At 52.1% G+C, this 13,637-nt stretch overlaps 2 protein-coding genes across 3 annotated transcripts; both read right to left on the bottom strand.

Moving 5' to 3' along the window:
- Positions 1–2,576: 2,576 nt before the first annotated feature.
- On the bottom strand, positions 2,577–4,547 carry MOSPD3 (motile sperm domain containing 3). Of its 2 annotated transcripts, none has more exons than XM_006859638.1 (5): positions 4,280–4,547; positions 4,025–4,100; positions 3,577–3,803; positions 2,725–2,889; positions 2,577–2,608 (listed from the first exon to the last, which is right to left on the bottom strand). In XM_006859638.1, the coding sequence occupies exons 1-5, from the start codon at positions 4,482–4,484 to the stop codon at positions 2,577–2,579; spliced, it is 705 nt and encodes a 234-aa protein (XP_006859700.1). In that variant the 5' UTR covers positions 4,485–4,547. The 2 variants fall into 2 exon arrangements, with proteins under 2 accessions (XP_006859700.1, XP_006859701.1); XM_006859639.1 differs by having other exon boundaries at positions 3,577–3,773; positions 4,280–4,484.
- Positions 4,548–8,135: 3,588 nt separating this feature from the next.
- PCOLCE (procollagen C-endopeptidase enhancer) lies at positions 8,136–13,001 on the bottom strand. Its single transcript, XM_006859817.1, has 9 exons — positions 12,904–13,001; positions 12,027–12,135; positions 11,493–11,751; positions 10,506–10,630; positions 9,953–10,089; positions 9,378–9,628; positions 8,696–8,773; positions 8,411–8,581; positions 8,136–8,302 (listed from the first exon to the last, which is right to left on the bottom strand). Exons 1-9 carry the CDS (start codon positions 12,999–13,001, stop codon positions 8,136–8,138), a joined length of 1,395 nt encoding a protein of 464 aa, XP_006859879.1.
- Positions 13,002–13,637: the final 636 nt, after the last annotated feature.

The following is a 13,637-nucleotide window of genomic DNA, read 5'->3' as shown; positions in this document are numbered from 1 at the left end:
GGGGTATGGGTTTGGGACGTCAATAAACCACATGTTGACATTCTTTTGTGTCTGACCATCTTTATACTTCTTCACCCTCACCTCCACCCAATCATGTTCTCCTTGAGACCTGGGGAGAGGCTGGGCAAAAGGGGCCAGAAGAGGGTGTGTGAAAATGTCTTCATAGAGAAAATTCTGAGCTGTACCTATTAGCTTATGAAATCACGAAGATCTGTTCTCCAAAGGGGAGCATGGTGGCTCTATAGGATAAGCACTGGACTGCGAACCACAAGGTCCATAGTTTGTGCTAACAGGAGAAGGATGAGGAAACCCTATACAGGGTTGCTATGAGTTGGAATTGACATGATGTCATTTAACAAAGATTGCAGTTCAAATCTACCTAATAGTACCATAGAAAAAAAGATCTGGATGTCACTGCCATAAAGATTGCAGGTAAGAAAACCCAAGTGGAAGCTCTACTCTGCAACATGTGGGAGGCGAAATCGACTTGATGGCAACGTTTGCTTTTATTCTCAAGTAAATGGACTCAAGCATGACAACCATCGTGAAGACGGTCCATGTTCTGTTCTGCATGGGGTCACCGTGAGTCAGCGCCAACTCCATGGCAGCTGACAACAACATGCTCCAAAGACCACCATGGGATGGGGGACTGCCTCTGGATCTCCTGGGACCAGTGCCTGTGTCCAGGCCTCTGCTGGGGAAAGAGTGTGGCAGTTATGACCAGGTCAAGGCAAGGAAGCTGGCAAGCTGAGCACATCAGGGGAAGTGGCGAGAGGTAGGACCCTTATACTCCATTGGCCTACAGGACTTCACTTCAAAACACAAATTTAAAGATAAAATTATTAAGGATTTTAAAAGGATGGCATAGGGCATTAAACCCCAAGTGTAGGGTTCCATTCTGAGCACAGAGCTGCTGAGATTGAAATGGTCACAAAACCATTAGGTTATTATCCCTAGCTGAGCTATTCACCCCCACCCCGACCCTGGGAGCCCCTTTGCTCTGTCTTTGTCCAGTGAAGGTGAAGACCATGAGGTATGAGTCACATGAGAGTTGTTGTTATGAAGTGCCGTCATCAGTTCTGACCCATAGTGACCCTGTATAGGGTTTCCGAGGAGCAGCTGGTGACCTTGAGCTGCAGACCTTGTGGTTTAAAACAACTTTGCAGTCCATTGCATTAACCCACAGCGCCACACCAGGACTCCAATTATAAGTGAGGTCATATAGCACCATACCACTAGTGAATTTTGGGGATTTGGGCACTGGTGGCACTGTGGGATAAGTATTGGGCTGCTAACTGCAAGGTTGATGGTTCAAACCCACCAGCTACATCACAGGAAGATAAGGTCTGCTCGTGTAAAGATCGACGGTCTTGGGAACCGGGAACCTTAAGCAACAGTTCTGCTCTGTCTTGTAGGACCACCGTGAGTCAGAATCCACTCAATGGTGGGGCGCGTTGGTTGTTGATTGAGCACAACCAGCTCAGTGAGAATGGTAACTTGGTGAGAGGGATTTGCTGGCCACGGGGAGAACCATCTCATACTTGTAGATACAGACTGCAGCCCCGTCTCTCTGCTGGCTGTTGGGACCACACTGGGTATGGGAGAGACAAAACTCCTGAGACAGGGAGGGGTGGGGGGGGTGCAGGTCCCAAAGTAAAGCTGGAGCCACTGATAATCTTCCAATAGCAAAGCAAACCGTGTTTGTCTTAACAAAATGTTCTTGCTGATTCTTCTCCTCTAACAGCCAATCTGCCCAGTGTCGCTGCTCCTTTTTTTTTTTTTTTGTCTTTTCCCCCAACTTCTTTACTTCCTCTTCTCACGAATCTGAAGGAGGGCAGGTCGGTTGGAAGCCTGCCTTTTGTGGATCTCTTCTTTTCCTGTGCCTCAGTTTCATCAGGCACTGGCACTTCCCCCCCCCCCCCCCCATCTTGGCAAGGATTTGGTTGTTTGGATCCATGGGAGTTGGAGTCTTAAAGGAGAAACTAAATAAAAATCGACAATAAGAAAAAAAGGCCGAAAAGGATTCTGGAAACAGCATCCAGGCAACCCTAGCGAGACTGAGTTTTACAGCCGGCAGGAATCAGGCAGTATTTATATTTCTTTCTTTCTAACTAAAGGGAGTTGATTTAGGGATAGAATTAATTATATTTTAGGGCCAAGGGAGATCTTAAGAATTACTTGTTCAATTGCTTCATTTTAGAGGCAGAAACTGAAACTCAGAGAAATTCAGTGACTTGACTTGCTAAAGGTTGTACAGTTTCCTTGGAGCAGTACCAGCATTAGCCCCCAGGCCCTCTGGGAGAAGAGTTGGGAGGAAATGAAGCAATCTGTGTATCAGCAAAGAAGAGAAAAGAAAAGGCATGCGCCCAAGATTCCTCTTTAACTTTAAAAATTGATTTTATTCAAATTGGAAAATGAGTACAAATCCATGGGTTTTTGGGGAGGTGGTCATCAGGAGGGGGGGATAGGAAGGAGAGAAGGAGGGAGAAAGGAACAGCAGCTGAAGATCTGAGCATCACAGTGGTTGTTTCCGGTTCCTGTCCAGGGAGGCTAGGGGTGAAGGCTGAGCAGGGAGCTCAGGTACGGAGGAACACCATGGTGAGAAGGCCTAGAGTAGAGAGAATGAGATGAGAAGGTCACAGGAACTGTCTGATGCTATTAGCTCTCCCTCAGGCCCTGGGTCCCCTTTCTCTGGGATCTAGATCCCCGTAAGACTGTACGCACCCAAGACATAGGCTGCCACCAACTTCTGTCCCTGGGAGACATGCAGGACTTGGGGCAGCTGGCTGTCAAGTTCACCCTGGAGTGGGAGGAGCAGGAAGGCCACGGAGACCACGCCCGCCAGCAAGAAGAGGAGGAAGGAGCCAGTGGCCAGTTGTGGGTGGGTATCTGGGAAACAAGGGTCAACAGAAGCTCCAGCCCCCAATCCTGCCCAGGCATTACCCAAGGTCCTACAAGGAGCGGGCTGCAGACAGAGGCAGAGGCCACTTTTTCTTGCTTTCCCAAGACCACTTCAAGGGCATGTTCCTCTCTGGAGCTTCTGTCCCACACAGCCACAAGAAATCCTCTTCCTCTAGTCCCTAAATATTATTTTTGTCTCCACTCTACCTCGATGACTATGCATGCACCTATTTGACATGCAGAAACTTCCCTCTAACTCCCTCGGGGAAGCATGCACCTGAAGACAGCATGATTGTTCAATACATGTTTCTTATTGAACAGAACTAAGTTGGCACGTGATGGGAGCACTAAAGTTAGAACATCTTAAAGTAAAAGCCCAAAGCCAGAGGAACTGCACACTCTGTCTTCTAGCAAAATCACCTCCACCAAAAAGGCAAAAGTGCAAACCGGAAGATGGCTCCAAATCCAATCCAGCTCATCTGTAGGTCAGTATTAGTCAAGGTCAGCAGTTCCAAACTACCAGCGGTTCCGCGGGAGAAAGATGAGGCTTTCTGCTCCCGTAAAGATTTACAGCCTCGGAAACCCTGTACAGGGTCGCTATGAGTCGGAACCGACTCTACGGCACACAGCCAGCCACCTCCCTACTGAAGTCAAGTATCCCCGTCCCCAACTCACTCTCCTGGAAGTGTCTGGCTGTGGGTGGTGGTGTCCAGGCAGGAGGCCCCTGGGGGGATCCCGAGTTCTGCTGTGCGTGAAGCTCCAGGGGGTAGGCTGGAGCTCTCAGAACTGAGGAGATGTCCTTGCGCCCTACCACTCGGCTCTCAGCTCCCTCCAACAGTTCGATGCGGAAGCGGTCCTGCACATCATAGTGGCTGGGAATGGGGGCCACATGGCGAATCACACTGATCCCAAGGTAGAGAAAAGTCCAGTGAGAGGTGATACCCAAAGCAGATCCAGACCCCAAAGTTTCGCCCTACCCTCCCAGGAGCCTTTCCCTCAAGGACGAAGACAGAAGGTGGGAAAAAGAGGTTGAAGAGAACGAGGTCTCAGACTTAAAAGGCAGTTTGGTAATTCACATGGGACCCCTGGTTTTCATCAGCCCCCCAGTCCTCCCCCAACTCACATATCAATGCAGGACTGAGGCTTCACATATCCTTCGGCATCGAATACTGAGTATTTGGCAGGTGCTGTGCACAGGACTGAATGAAGACACATAAAGATCTCTACTATTGCCTCATAGACCAGCCTTGCCCTCAGAAAGACGCTGGAGTCCATTTTGCCTTTCACCCCGAGACTGGATCCTGTCCAGACGTCCCCCCCACTCCAGTGCCCTGCCACCAGTCCCCAGCTCCCTAGCACGAGGTCCCCACCCCTTCACCTCGGAAGCGAAGCGCAGCTCCCGTGGGGTTATAGAGGGTCAGCAGCTGTCGGGGTCCACTCCGCTGGTCTGCCCTGAATACTAGATCAGGGGGGAAGACGAGGACCGGGACAACGGGCCCCAAGGAAGGAGGGGTGACCCGGGGTCCCCGCTCAGGGGTTCCCAGTCCCACCAACTCCTGTTTCTGGGGCGCCCCACGGCGCATGCAGGCTCTGGGCGGTTGGACATCCGAGGGCAGAGCTCAGGGGACAGGACCTGGAGTCTAGAGCTGGGGGACGAGGAAGGCGAGAGGGGCCAGTGAATGGGATGAGATCGTGGAGCAAGGTGTGGACTGATGACTCCACCTCAGAACCTCACCTCGCTAGATGGGCCTCGCGTGCTGCCAGGCCCAGGAGATCCAATCCCTTCCCCTTTCCAACTCAGTCCTGGGTGCCTTTAGACCCCGCCCCCAAGCCCCACCTCGCTCGCCACGCCCACCCCTCTAAACCCTGCCCCTCGCTTCTTCTCTGCCCGGCTCCTCGTCTCCATAAACCCTGCCCCTGCGCAGGCCTCGCCCCTTCCGGGCGTCCCAGGCCACCCGCCCTCTTTCTTCCGCTACAGTCGGCCTGCTCCCACGCCCTCTTTTGGAGCCGCTTTTTGCACCTCCTGTTCACTAGCTGTGCCCCGAGCTCTCCCTGATTGCGGGCCGAAGCTTCTTAGTGCTTTCTCCTCCGAGCAGCCTCTCGTTGTATTAGTCTCACCTTTTGTTCACAGCACCTGACAATCAACTTGTGGCCTGACCAAGGATGCAGTCTTCTCAAGAGTCCCCCCCCTCTGTCGCCCGTGATTGGCTCGATCCCAGTGATGTCAACATTTTATAGGCGTCTCAGGTTACGAGAACGCCTGCCTTATAGGATGCCGGAGAAGACAGAGGCGGGACTGGAAGCTGGGCCTTTGTTCCTGCCTCCCCACTCGGAGTCCCAAACCGTCTCTTCTATAGAGGAAGCGTTTACTCCCACGCCAATTCCAAGGCTCACGTAGACGCCAAGACTGGAGTCCTGATGTGTCGCTGTAAGATAAGCACTGGACTGCTAACTGGTCGGAAGCCCTATACAGGTCGCTCTGAGTCAGAACCCACTCCACAGCACTTAGCTAAGGAGCTCTGGGCACTAACCACGAGGTTGGCGTTCAGACCCACCAGCTGCTCAGGGAGAAAGATGAGGCTGTCTTTTCCCATACAGAAACCCTATGGATCAGGGAAAAACCCCTTAGAACTGAAACTTAAAGGGAAACCTCAAGCGATCTAGTAGGCTCACTGGGTCTAGTAGACCACCTGGGTCTACTTGTGAGTGAAAGTGAGAGAAATGCAGCAGTGAAGACATGGGTTGAGTTTGGCCATGTTCCACTGACTCCCGTTGACCATGAAATGAGAGAAAAGAGGAAGGACTGGCTGGTCTGAAGTTTAGGGAGATACGTGAACTCCTGAGCCCATGGGAACTGAGCCCCTGGGGACTAGGGGCCATGGGAACTGAGCCCCTGGGGACTAGGGCCCCTGGGGACTAGGGCTGAGAGTGAAGCAGCCAGCTGATTGGAAGTGTACTGAACTTCCAAACTTGGAGCTAGTACCCATTTGACCTAGCTTGGATGACTAGCTGAGCAGAACTTGACCAGATGAAGATAGAAGTGTTTAATTTCACTCAGCATTATTTCCTTAAGGTTCATCCATGTTATGGGGTGTTTTGTAGTTTTATCATTATTCTTCAAGGTAGCGTAGTATTCCATTGTGTGTATGTACCAGAGTTAGATTATCCATTCTTCCACTGATGGGCACTTGGATTGTCTCCAGTTTTTTGCTATTGTGAATAGTGCTGCGATGAACATTGGTGTGCTTATATCTACTCACGTTCTGACTCATACTACTTGTAGATGTATACCAAGTAGAGGACTTGCTGGATCATAAGGTGTTGATTTTCAGTTTTCTGAGGTAGTACCATACCATTTTCCAGAGTGATTGAACTAATTTGCAGTCCCACCAGCAATGTAGAAGGGTCCCAGTCTCTGCACACCCTCACCAGGATGTTGATAGGATTTTATGATTCAATTGTGAGTAATTGTTAGCAGGATTCATTGTGATTGTCACAACTGGAATTGTAGAAGCTGTGTAACTGAAAGTGGGGAGCAGTTGATATTTCACTTCAGAACAGATATTCCCAGGACCTTCAAGAAGGAAGAGCGTGAGTGGAGCGTGAGCTCCTACCTAGAAAAGTGGTATGGAGAGAGAGAGCAACTATGGGCTTTAGGCCCATGGAGTGAGTAAGGCTGTGTACCTGCGGGTAAGGAGGCTGGCTTACAGAATATGCCCTACCCTTTGGACATTTAAATGAATATATATATATATATTTTGTTTTGTATATGTACAGCAAATATTTTTGCATTGTTTGTGAAATATAAGATGTAAAAAGCAAGCCACAGGGAGCAAATAGAATAACCTTTGTAGTTGGGAAGGGACTATCTATAATCATTGAGATGAAACAAAGTGTATAATTTGTTTAATGTAAAGCTGGTGATCTTGTCTGTAAACATTCACTCAATTCACAATAAGAAGTTAAAAAATTTTTTTTAATAAACAAGGTGACAATTTTTTAAAAAAGAAAGAAACCTTAGAGAGCCGTTTGTTCTCCGGTATGGGTAGCTCTGAGCTGAGATCTGATGACAGTGAGTTTCTGGAATTAGAGGCCAGGAGCCCTAGGGGCATAATGGTCAAGGTCGGCTGTTCAAAGCTCCCCAGCTGTTCCCAGGGGTGATCTGCTCCATGCACAGATTACAGCCTAGGAAACCCTATTTGACAGAGTAGAACTATAGGGTCGCTCTGAGTTGGAATCTACTAGTTGGCACACAATGACAGCTGGAGGTTACTACCAGTAGGGACTAGGATCTCAGCCCAGGACTCTTCTCCTATTTCCTGCCTTCCTACGTAGGCCTGGGAAACCACATTTTCACAGAGAATTAAGAATTACCCTGCCAACAACATCATCCCAAAAAATCTTCAACTTTGTTTACTCCCCTTTTACAGATGAGAACGGTTCAGCAAGGTGGCAGATCTCACCTTATTAATCACTCAGCAGCAAAACAAGCACAAATTGTTAATATTATTTGACAGCCTCCCCTAGACACCCTATCAAGTAAAGATCCCCTCATCATCCTCTCCCCTTAGTATAGCACTATTTGACATCATGTTTATTTTATTCTCTCTCCCCAAGAGCAGGGACAGTTTTGACTTGGTTGTGCCTTCAGCACCTAGAATGGTTCCTGAATTTGGAAGATACTTACAAATTCTTTTTGGAATAAAGAGTGAGTAGGATGAATTTGGAGCAGAAATCTGATTGAAGTTAGGAAGCAAGCTCTGGAGACATCTATGGAAGAGAATTGCAGACAGAGGAACCAGCAGAGTCAAGCAGCTCTGAGTGGAGGTAGACATGTTCAAGGGGCTAGAACAGAGGGCACAGGGAGACAAAAGAAAGAGATGAAGATGAAGGAGGAGTGAGGATGAAGACCACTTAGAGTCTTATAAACCACACTGAAGATTTTCGATTTTACCACCTTTTTTTTTTTTTTTTTTTAATAAATTTGTGGGAAAATGGAATTTCTCCATGAACTTTTTGAAGCCTTCTCATATTTTGAGGCAGATAGGAAAGTTTTGAACAGGGGAGGGACAAGATTGTTCTGTATAGCAAACAGTTAAATGAAAGGATGAAAAGATAGCTCCACGATGAGCCTCAAAACTACAGAAATGAAGATCTGATGCCAGCCTTAGTCAAGAAACATTTATTTGGATGAGAAAGGGGGCTGAGAGCCAGAGGCCCAAGGTGGTCTGGTCTCAGACCGGGGACCCAGCTGCCCGCACAGGCTGAGCAGGACACTTCCTCTTGCTCAGGTTGGTGAGGATCTGGTTCTGGTTGGGTCGGTAGAGAACCACAAAGCTCTCTGGAGGAAGGACTGGACCTCTGTTCTCTTCCACCTGACCCATAAACAGGTAGCTGGACCCTGGAGGAATGGGAAAGGATGGAGAGTTTGGATACTGAAACCCAGTCAGCTAAGTCTTCCCATTTGTATGTGGCTGAGCCCCCACTCCGCATTTTCCATTTCCTTTACCTTTCTTCATGGGTGGGCACTGCTTGCAGGGCACATAAAACTTCAGGGAGGTATCAGTGGCTGGAGAGGGCAGGTCCAGGCCTTCGGTTTTATAAGCATCAATGAGGTTGACAGTGACTGTGAGGCCGTCACCTGGGCCCCGCACCATGGACTTCACTGTTGCTGTCACCACTGTAGGAGAGCAGGGTATGGTGAGGAGACAGGAGGCCTGGGCTGGAACCAGGAGGGGTGGCTTTGGGGACAGGAAGTGGTTAGAAGAGCAGGACCCCTACTGGGGCTTCTTACCTAAGTTGCTGGCACAGAAGTTGCTCTGTAAGGTGCCTGTCCGCCGGCACTGCTTTGGACAGGGGGTGCTTGGAACATCTAGGGCAGAGGGGAGCTGTTTGTGGAGGATAAACTACACTCAGGTGGCACTTTCCCTTAGCAATCTCATAGATTTGAATTTGTTCCAAGCAGCAGTCTAGAGAGGGGCTGAAATGATTCATGCCCTGGGTGCCACTAGAAACGGTAGGGGGGAGGGGGGCCAGGGGCCGGGCAGTGAACAGTTGATAGTCCCCATGGCTGTTTCCACCACCAGCTGGGAGAGTCAGCAATTTAAAAGAAATTGCAGGCTCTGTAGGGCAAACACTGATCTGCAGACCAAAAAGTTGGTGGTTCCAGCCCACCAGCCGCTCTGTGGGATACAGATAAGACTTTCTGCTCCTGCAAAGAGCTGCAGACTCAGAAACACTATACAGGGTCGTTAAGAGTGGGAGCTGACTCTAGGGCACTTGACAATAACAACAATAACAACTAGTTTCTGTCGATATGCCTCTGGTTCCAACCCCTGTCCAGTTCTAGGTCCCAGCACCCACCTTTGGTGCAGAGAAGGGTTAGAGTGTTGTGTGAATGGAAAATGTTTGGACAAGCCAAGGGAGGAACTCTGAAACAGTTCTCTTCCTCTCTTCCTTCCCCTTCCCAGACTCACCAGGGTTCACTGGGATCACCTCTGCCTCAGGCAAGGCCTTAGGTTTCTCAGCAGGAGGGACTTGGGACTTAGTAGGGGGTTTGACTTTGGGCCCGGTCCCGGGCTTAGGGATGGGCGGAGGGCCCTGGAATGGGCCTGCTTCCTCTGCACCCTGAGGGAGGATCCTATAGGTGGCTGAGAAGCCATCGGCTGTGACACTGAGGTCGGAGACGAACTGGACAAGGAGCTCATTCCCTTCAGAGGAGATGGGGCTGAGAGGGGGATAAGAAAGGTGGGGAAGTGGGGAGGTCAAAGGAAGCCGCTGCACACCCCTCCTGCAACCCCGCCATCCGCCAGAGTCTTTAAACTCTCTCCCACTCGCCTCTTAACCCGCCCACCCAGACCTGGTGGTGCAAAGCATTCTCAGCCCTTGGCCACTCCACTCTGGCATTTGGGTGTGGGGTGGGTGAAAGGTGCTCGCTCAGGTTCACCCCTTCAACTAAGCCCCACCCCAGCAGCAGCACCGTCCCCCATTTGGTACTAGGTGAGGTGGTGATGCCCAGCTCCCACCGACCTCCCAGATACTGCCCCCTCACCCGGGGACCGTGTCTCCGCAGAACTTTCCCACCCTCTTGGCGTCATCGCTCACAGCTCCGTTGAACACGCTGACTGAGTCATAGCGGCAGTAGGTGTCCGGCTCCAGGTCAAACTTCCCGAAGGTCAGCGCGATCACCTAGTAGCGAGCGGAGAGAGACAGAGGCTGCGCGGTGGGACCTGAGCGGCTAGAAGGCACCGGAGTCAGCACCTCTGACCTCCTCTTCCATTGTCACTTCCAGCGTCCACTTGAGCCCACCCTCAGGTTGTTAAACCAGTGCTCAAAGGATTACACACCCTTGAAACTATGCAGTGTCCCCACCCCAAACATTGTCTTGTACCTCGCTCACCACAAGGGTCATTATTTTGTAAATTTTGTTTGTGCACAAACAAGGCCTGGGGCTCTGTTTGGCTCCCCACAGGCGTAAGACCGAACCAACTAGACAGCCCCTAACATAGCAAGCTCAGGGCCCGGGACATAGTAGATGTTCAATAAATGTTTGTTGGCTGCTGGCGACCTGAGGGCAGCTCGGCTGGAAGGTAAGGAAAAAATACCTGGTCCGGGGGAGCGATGATGTGCCAGGAGCAGCTGATGCCCGGAGGGTAATCGGATTCAGGCCAGTTAGGCGTGGTCAGGGTTCCCTGGACCTTCTCCAGCCGACCCCCGCAAAATTGATGCTCTGAAGAGGGGAGAGAATAACGGGGGTAGGGGGCCGTGGAGACCCTCGGTCAGCTGGGGGAGCTCTAAGACCGGGAGTCTGGCAGAAAGATCAGATGTCTGGGTCTTAGGGGGAGGGGAAAAAAAGGGAGGAGGTAAGTTAGCAGAGTGGGGGTTGGGTGGGAGGAACTGGGTCTGGGGACTCTGGTACCTCGGTTGCCCAGGCAGGCGGGCGACGGGAGAAGGGCATTTGACTGGACACACTCCCTTCTTGTCCCTCCCCTGACCCGCAGCCACACCGCTCCTCTTCCCCTGGGAGATCTCATCTCCCCAGCCCAGCAGAAAAGTCTTTTTTTGTGTAAGCTGAAGAGCCCTCACGCTCTGAGGGTGCCCTGGATTTGGGGCGGCCCCTCCATGGAACATTTGAAGGGGGACTTTTGCTGCCAGGAGGGGTGATGGGACCGCAATCGGGAGCCTGGGACTGGGTGTGAGGGGCTCTGGGACTGGGAACTTAGTCCCCTATCCCTGGGGTGCCCCCACACCCATCTAAAGGAGCCCGATTGCGGACGGGGGCGGGCAGTTACTCACCGTCCCAGTAACCCCAGGCCGCCCATTCCACCCGTGGGTCGGTGACCCATTTCCGCCTCGCGCCTGGGGGGGGGCCTAGAAGAGGGGGTAGGTAGGAGCGGGAGGGGGAGAGAAGACGGGGAGGAGGGACTGAAGGGGCAGTTAGTGAGGGAAAAGGACCAGGGAAATAATAGGGACCCTAAACTCTTGGGCACAGGGTTTATTTTAAGGGTAGAAGTTAAGACTGGGGGCGGGGCCTGAGCCAGGGGCGGGGCCAGGATTGGGGGTTGGGCAGGCGGAGGTGAGGGAGGTCTCACCAGTGCCGGAGGTGGCCCGCCCGCTGTACCAGAGCAGGAAGCCTCGTCCTCCTGTGCCCTCGTCTGCAGTCATCTTCAGGGTCACCTGGTTGCCAGGGGCGACTACTGGCGGTGGTCGGAAGGTCCCGCAGAAACGTCCGAGACGCTTGCCAGAGGTCCCGGAACCAGCAAAAACCTCCAGAGCATCGTAGCGGCAAGCGGGGTGCAGCTCCAGGTCAAAGACACGGAAGGAGAGGGACACAGTCTGGCCCTTAGGGACCTGACAGCGGGGACAAGGGCAGGGAGCCCCCAAAGTCAGGCTACATACAACTCAAGCGGAGAACATCTCCCCGTCCCCAAGCGTTTCCTTCAGAAACTGGCCTGAGTGGTTAAAGGGCAGTACCGGACGCCCAGGGATCAGACAGAAGGACTGAGCTCTGCAGGCCGATTTATACAGTGATAAGATTTGAGGGCTTTGGAGGGGATTTAGAAAGGGCAGGAAAGAAGTTGGGAATGGAGAATTAGGATTTATGATGACCAGAGGGGCCTTCTCACCGTGACTGTCCAGATGCACTCCTTATTGGGGGGGTAGAGGTTGGGGAAACCCTCACTTGCCACGTAACCTGACTCCCCAGTCACTTCTCCTCCGCACAGGAACACAGGTCTGGAGAATGGGAGAGGGGTCAGTCATGAATGTTGGCAGTAGTGAAGAGGATGGGGAGCCAGGTAGATAAGTAGAGCAAAGGAAACATTCAAGCAGCTTACAAGGAAAACGTGGGACCAGCGACTCAGGCATCCCTCCAACCCCCCAGAGTCCCCACCCCTACTCCAACTGGAATTCCCGGAATCCTCCTCAGCCACCCCCTTCCTCTCTCCCTGCTTGAGCTGCCTGGCAGTGAAGACAGAGCTGACTAACTACTTCCAGATGTGGACACAGCCATGAGGCGAGTCTGGGGGTGGGGTGGGAGAGAAGGGGCACAGGGACAGAGCAGCAGCAATGGCCCACAAATTGAACCTGGGCATCAGGTTCCCTGAACTCCCAACCTCTGCCCTGCTCCCATTCAAACTAGCTGAGTATGACTTGTAAGTCTACTTGCCTTCCCATCCCTTCTTCTGCCCCTATTAGAATTTCCTCCTGAAACCCAACTGTCCAGCTACCAAGCAAGTTCAAAGGGTAGGCCTTCTCAGGGCTCCATTGGGACCAAGGGTTGGGTAGACGGGGAGCGCTGCAGGGCTGAGAAGGGGATGGAAGAATGGCAAGGTGGTGAACTGTGGGAGACCTCGGTGGGTGATCTTGTAGCAGAAAGGAAGTACTTGGGATCCATAGAAATGGGGTCTGTGGACAATCTGGTGTGTTGCCAAGAAGAATCCCTAAGCTCCCACATGCAGACCCCCCAGGAGTCAGGGCTCTGGAAGCTCACTGGAGACCTACCTGGTGTAGTTGGGGGTCTGACCCTGGGCAAGATGCAGCAGAGCCCAGCCCGTGAGGAGGGGCCCCAGGAAGGAGGCTGTGGCAGCAACGAGCTGCATGGTTGGGGGGAGGCACTGGGGTCCTCAGGACAGAGGCAGCAGTCGCGTTTAGCAGCGGCAGTGGCGGCAGCAGGATAATCAGTGCCAGATGCGGCAGCCTCGGGAGTGTGGGCGTGGGGACTGGCCAGTGGGGCGGATGGGATCGGGGAGGCGGGACAGGGAAGCGGATCTGGGACAGTGGCAAGTCCAGGGGCCTCTCTAGGTCTAGGACACATATTGACCTAAGTCGGGGGTGGAGCAATGGGGGAGCCTCAGGCCCTCAGCCAGAATCCAGGCACTAAGTAAGGACAGCTAGGATCTCCCACTCCGTATCCAGTGTCCAAGCATCCTGCAAACACAAGCTCTGGTCCTTCCGCACTCTGCTTCCTCAGCACCTGGGCAAGTTCTTCCTTGGACTCTTAGCACCCTCTTTTTGATCACCCCACCTCTACTATTGTCCACTTACAATCCCTACTGTCTGGTCTCCACCCCCAGGAGATGTTCTCTCCCAAATAACTGGAAGTGCAGGAATGGATAGGAAGGAGGCATGGATGTAGCTAATGAGGGTCCCTTCTACTGAACCTTAAAAGTAAACTTGTGCTTTTCTCAGCCAGGACAGCCCGAGGGATGAAGGAAAAGAGCAGCTACCTGGGGGTG

Source organism: Chrysochloris asiatica, unplaced genomic scaffold (assembly GCF_000296735.1).
Source record: "Chrysochloris asiatica unplaced genomic scaffold, ChrAsi1.0 scaffold00034, whole genome shotgun sequence".
Classification (NCBI taxonomy): domain Eukaryota; kingdom Metazoa; phylum Chordata; class Mammalia; order Afrosoricida; family Chrysochloridae; genus Chrysochloris; species Chrysochloris asiatica.
The sequence above is the reverse complement of the archived record's forward strand: the minus strand, read 5'-3'. Positions and strand labels throughout refer to the sequence as shown.

Excerpts from the sequence above, each read along its gene's own strand:
- MOSPD3 (XM_006859638.1), bottom strand. The coding sequence starts at position 4,484 with ATGCGCCGTGGGGCGCCCCAGAAACAGGAGTTGGTGGGACTGGGAACC. Across the intron at positions 3,804-4,024 it reads CCTCAGTCCTGCATTGATAT|TGTGATTCGCCATGTGGCCC; the intron begins GTGAGTTGGGGG and ends CCTTGGGATCAG. Across the intron at positions 2,609-2,724 it reads GGTGGCAGCCTATGTCTTGG|GCCTTCTCACCATGGTGTTC; the intron begins GTGCGTACAGTC and ends TCTCTACTCTAG.
- PCOLCE (XM_006859817.1), bottom strand. The coding sequence starts at position 13,001 with ATGCAGCTCGTTGCTGCCACAGCCTCCTTCCTGGGGCCCCTCCTCACG. Across the intron at positions 10,631-11,492 it reads GCGGGCCACCTCCGGCACTG|AGCATCAATTTTGCGGGGGT; the intron begins GTGAGACCTCCC and ends TCCCCTCTTCAG. Across the intron at positions 8,303-8,410 it reads GTGCCCACCCATGAAGAAAG|GGTCCAGCTACCTGTTTATG; the intron begins GTAAAGGAAATG and ends CCATTCCTCCAG.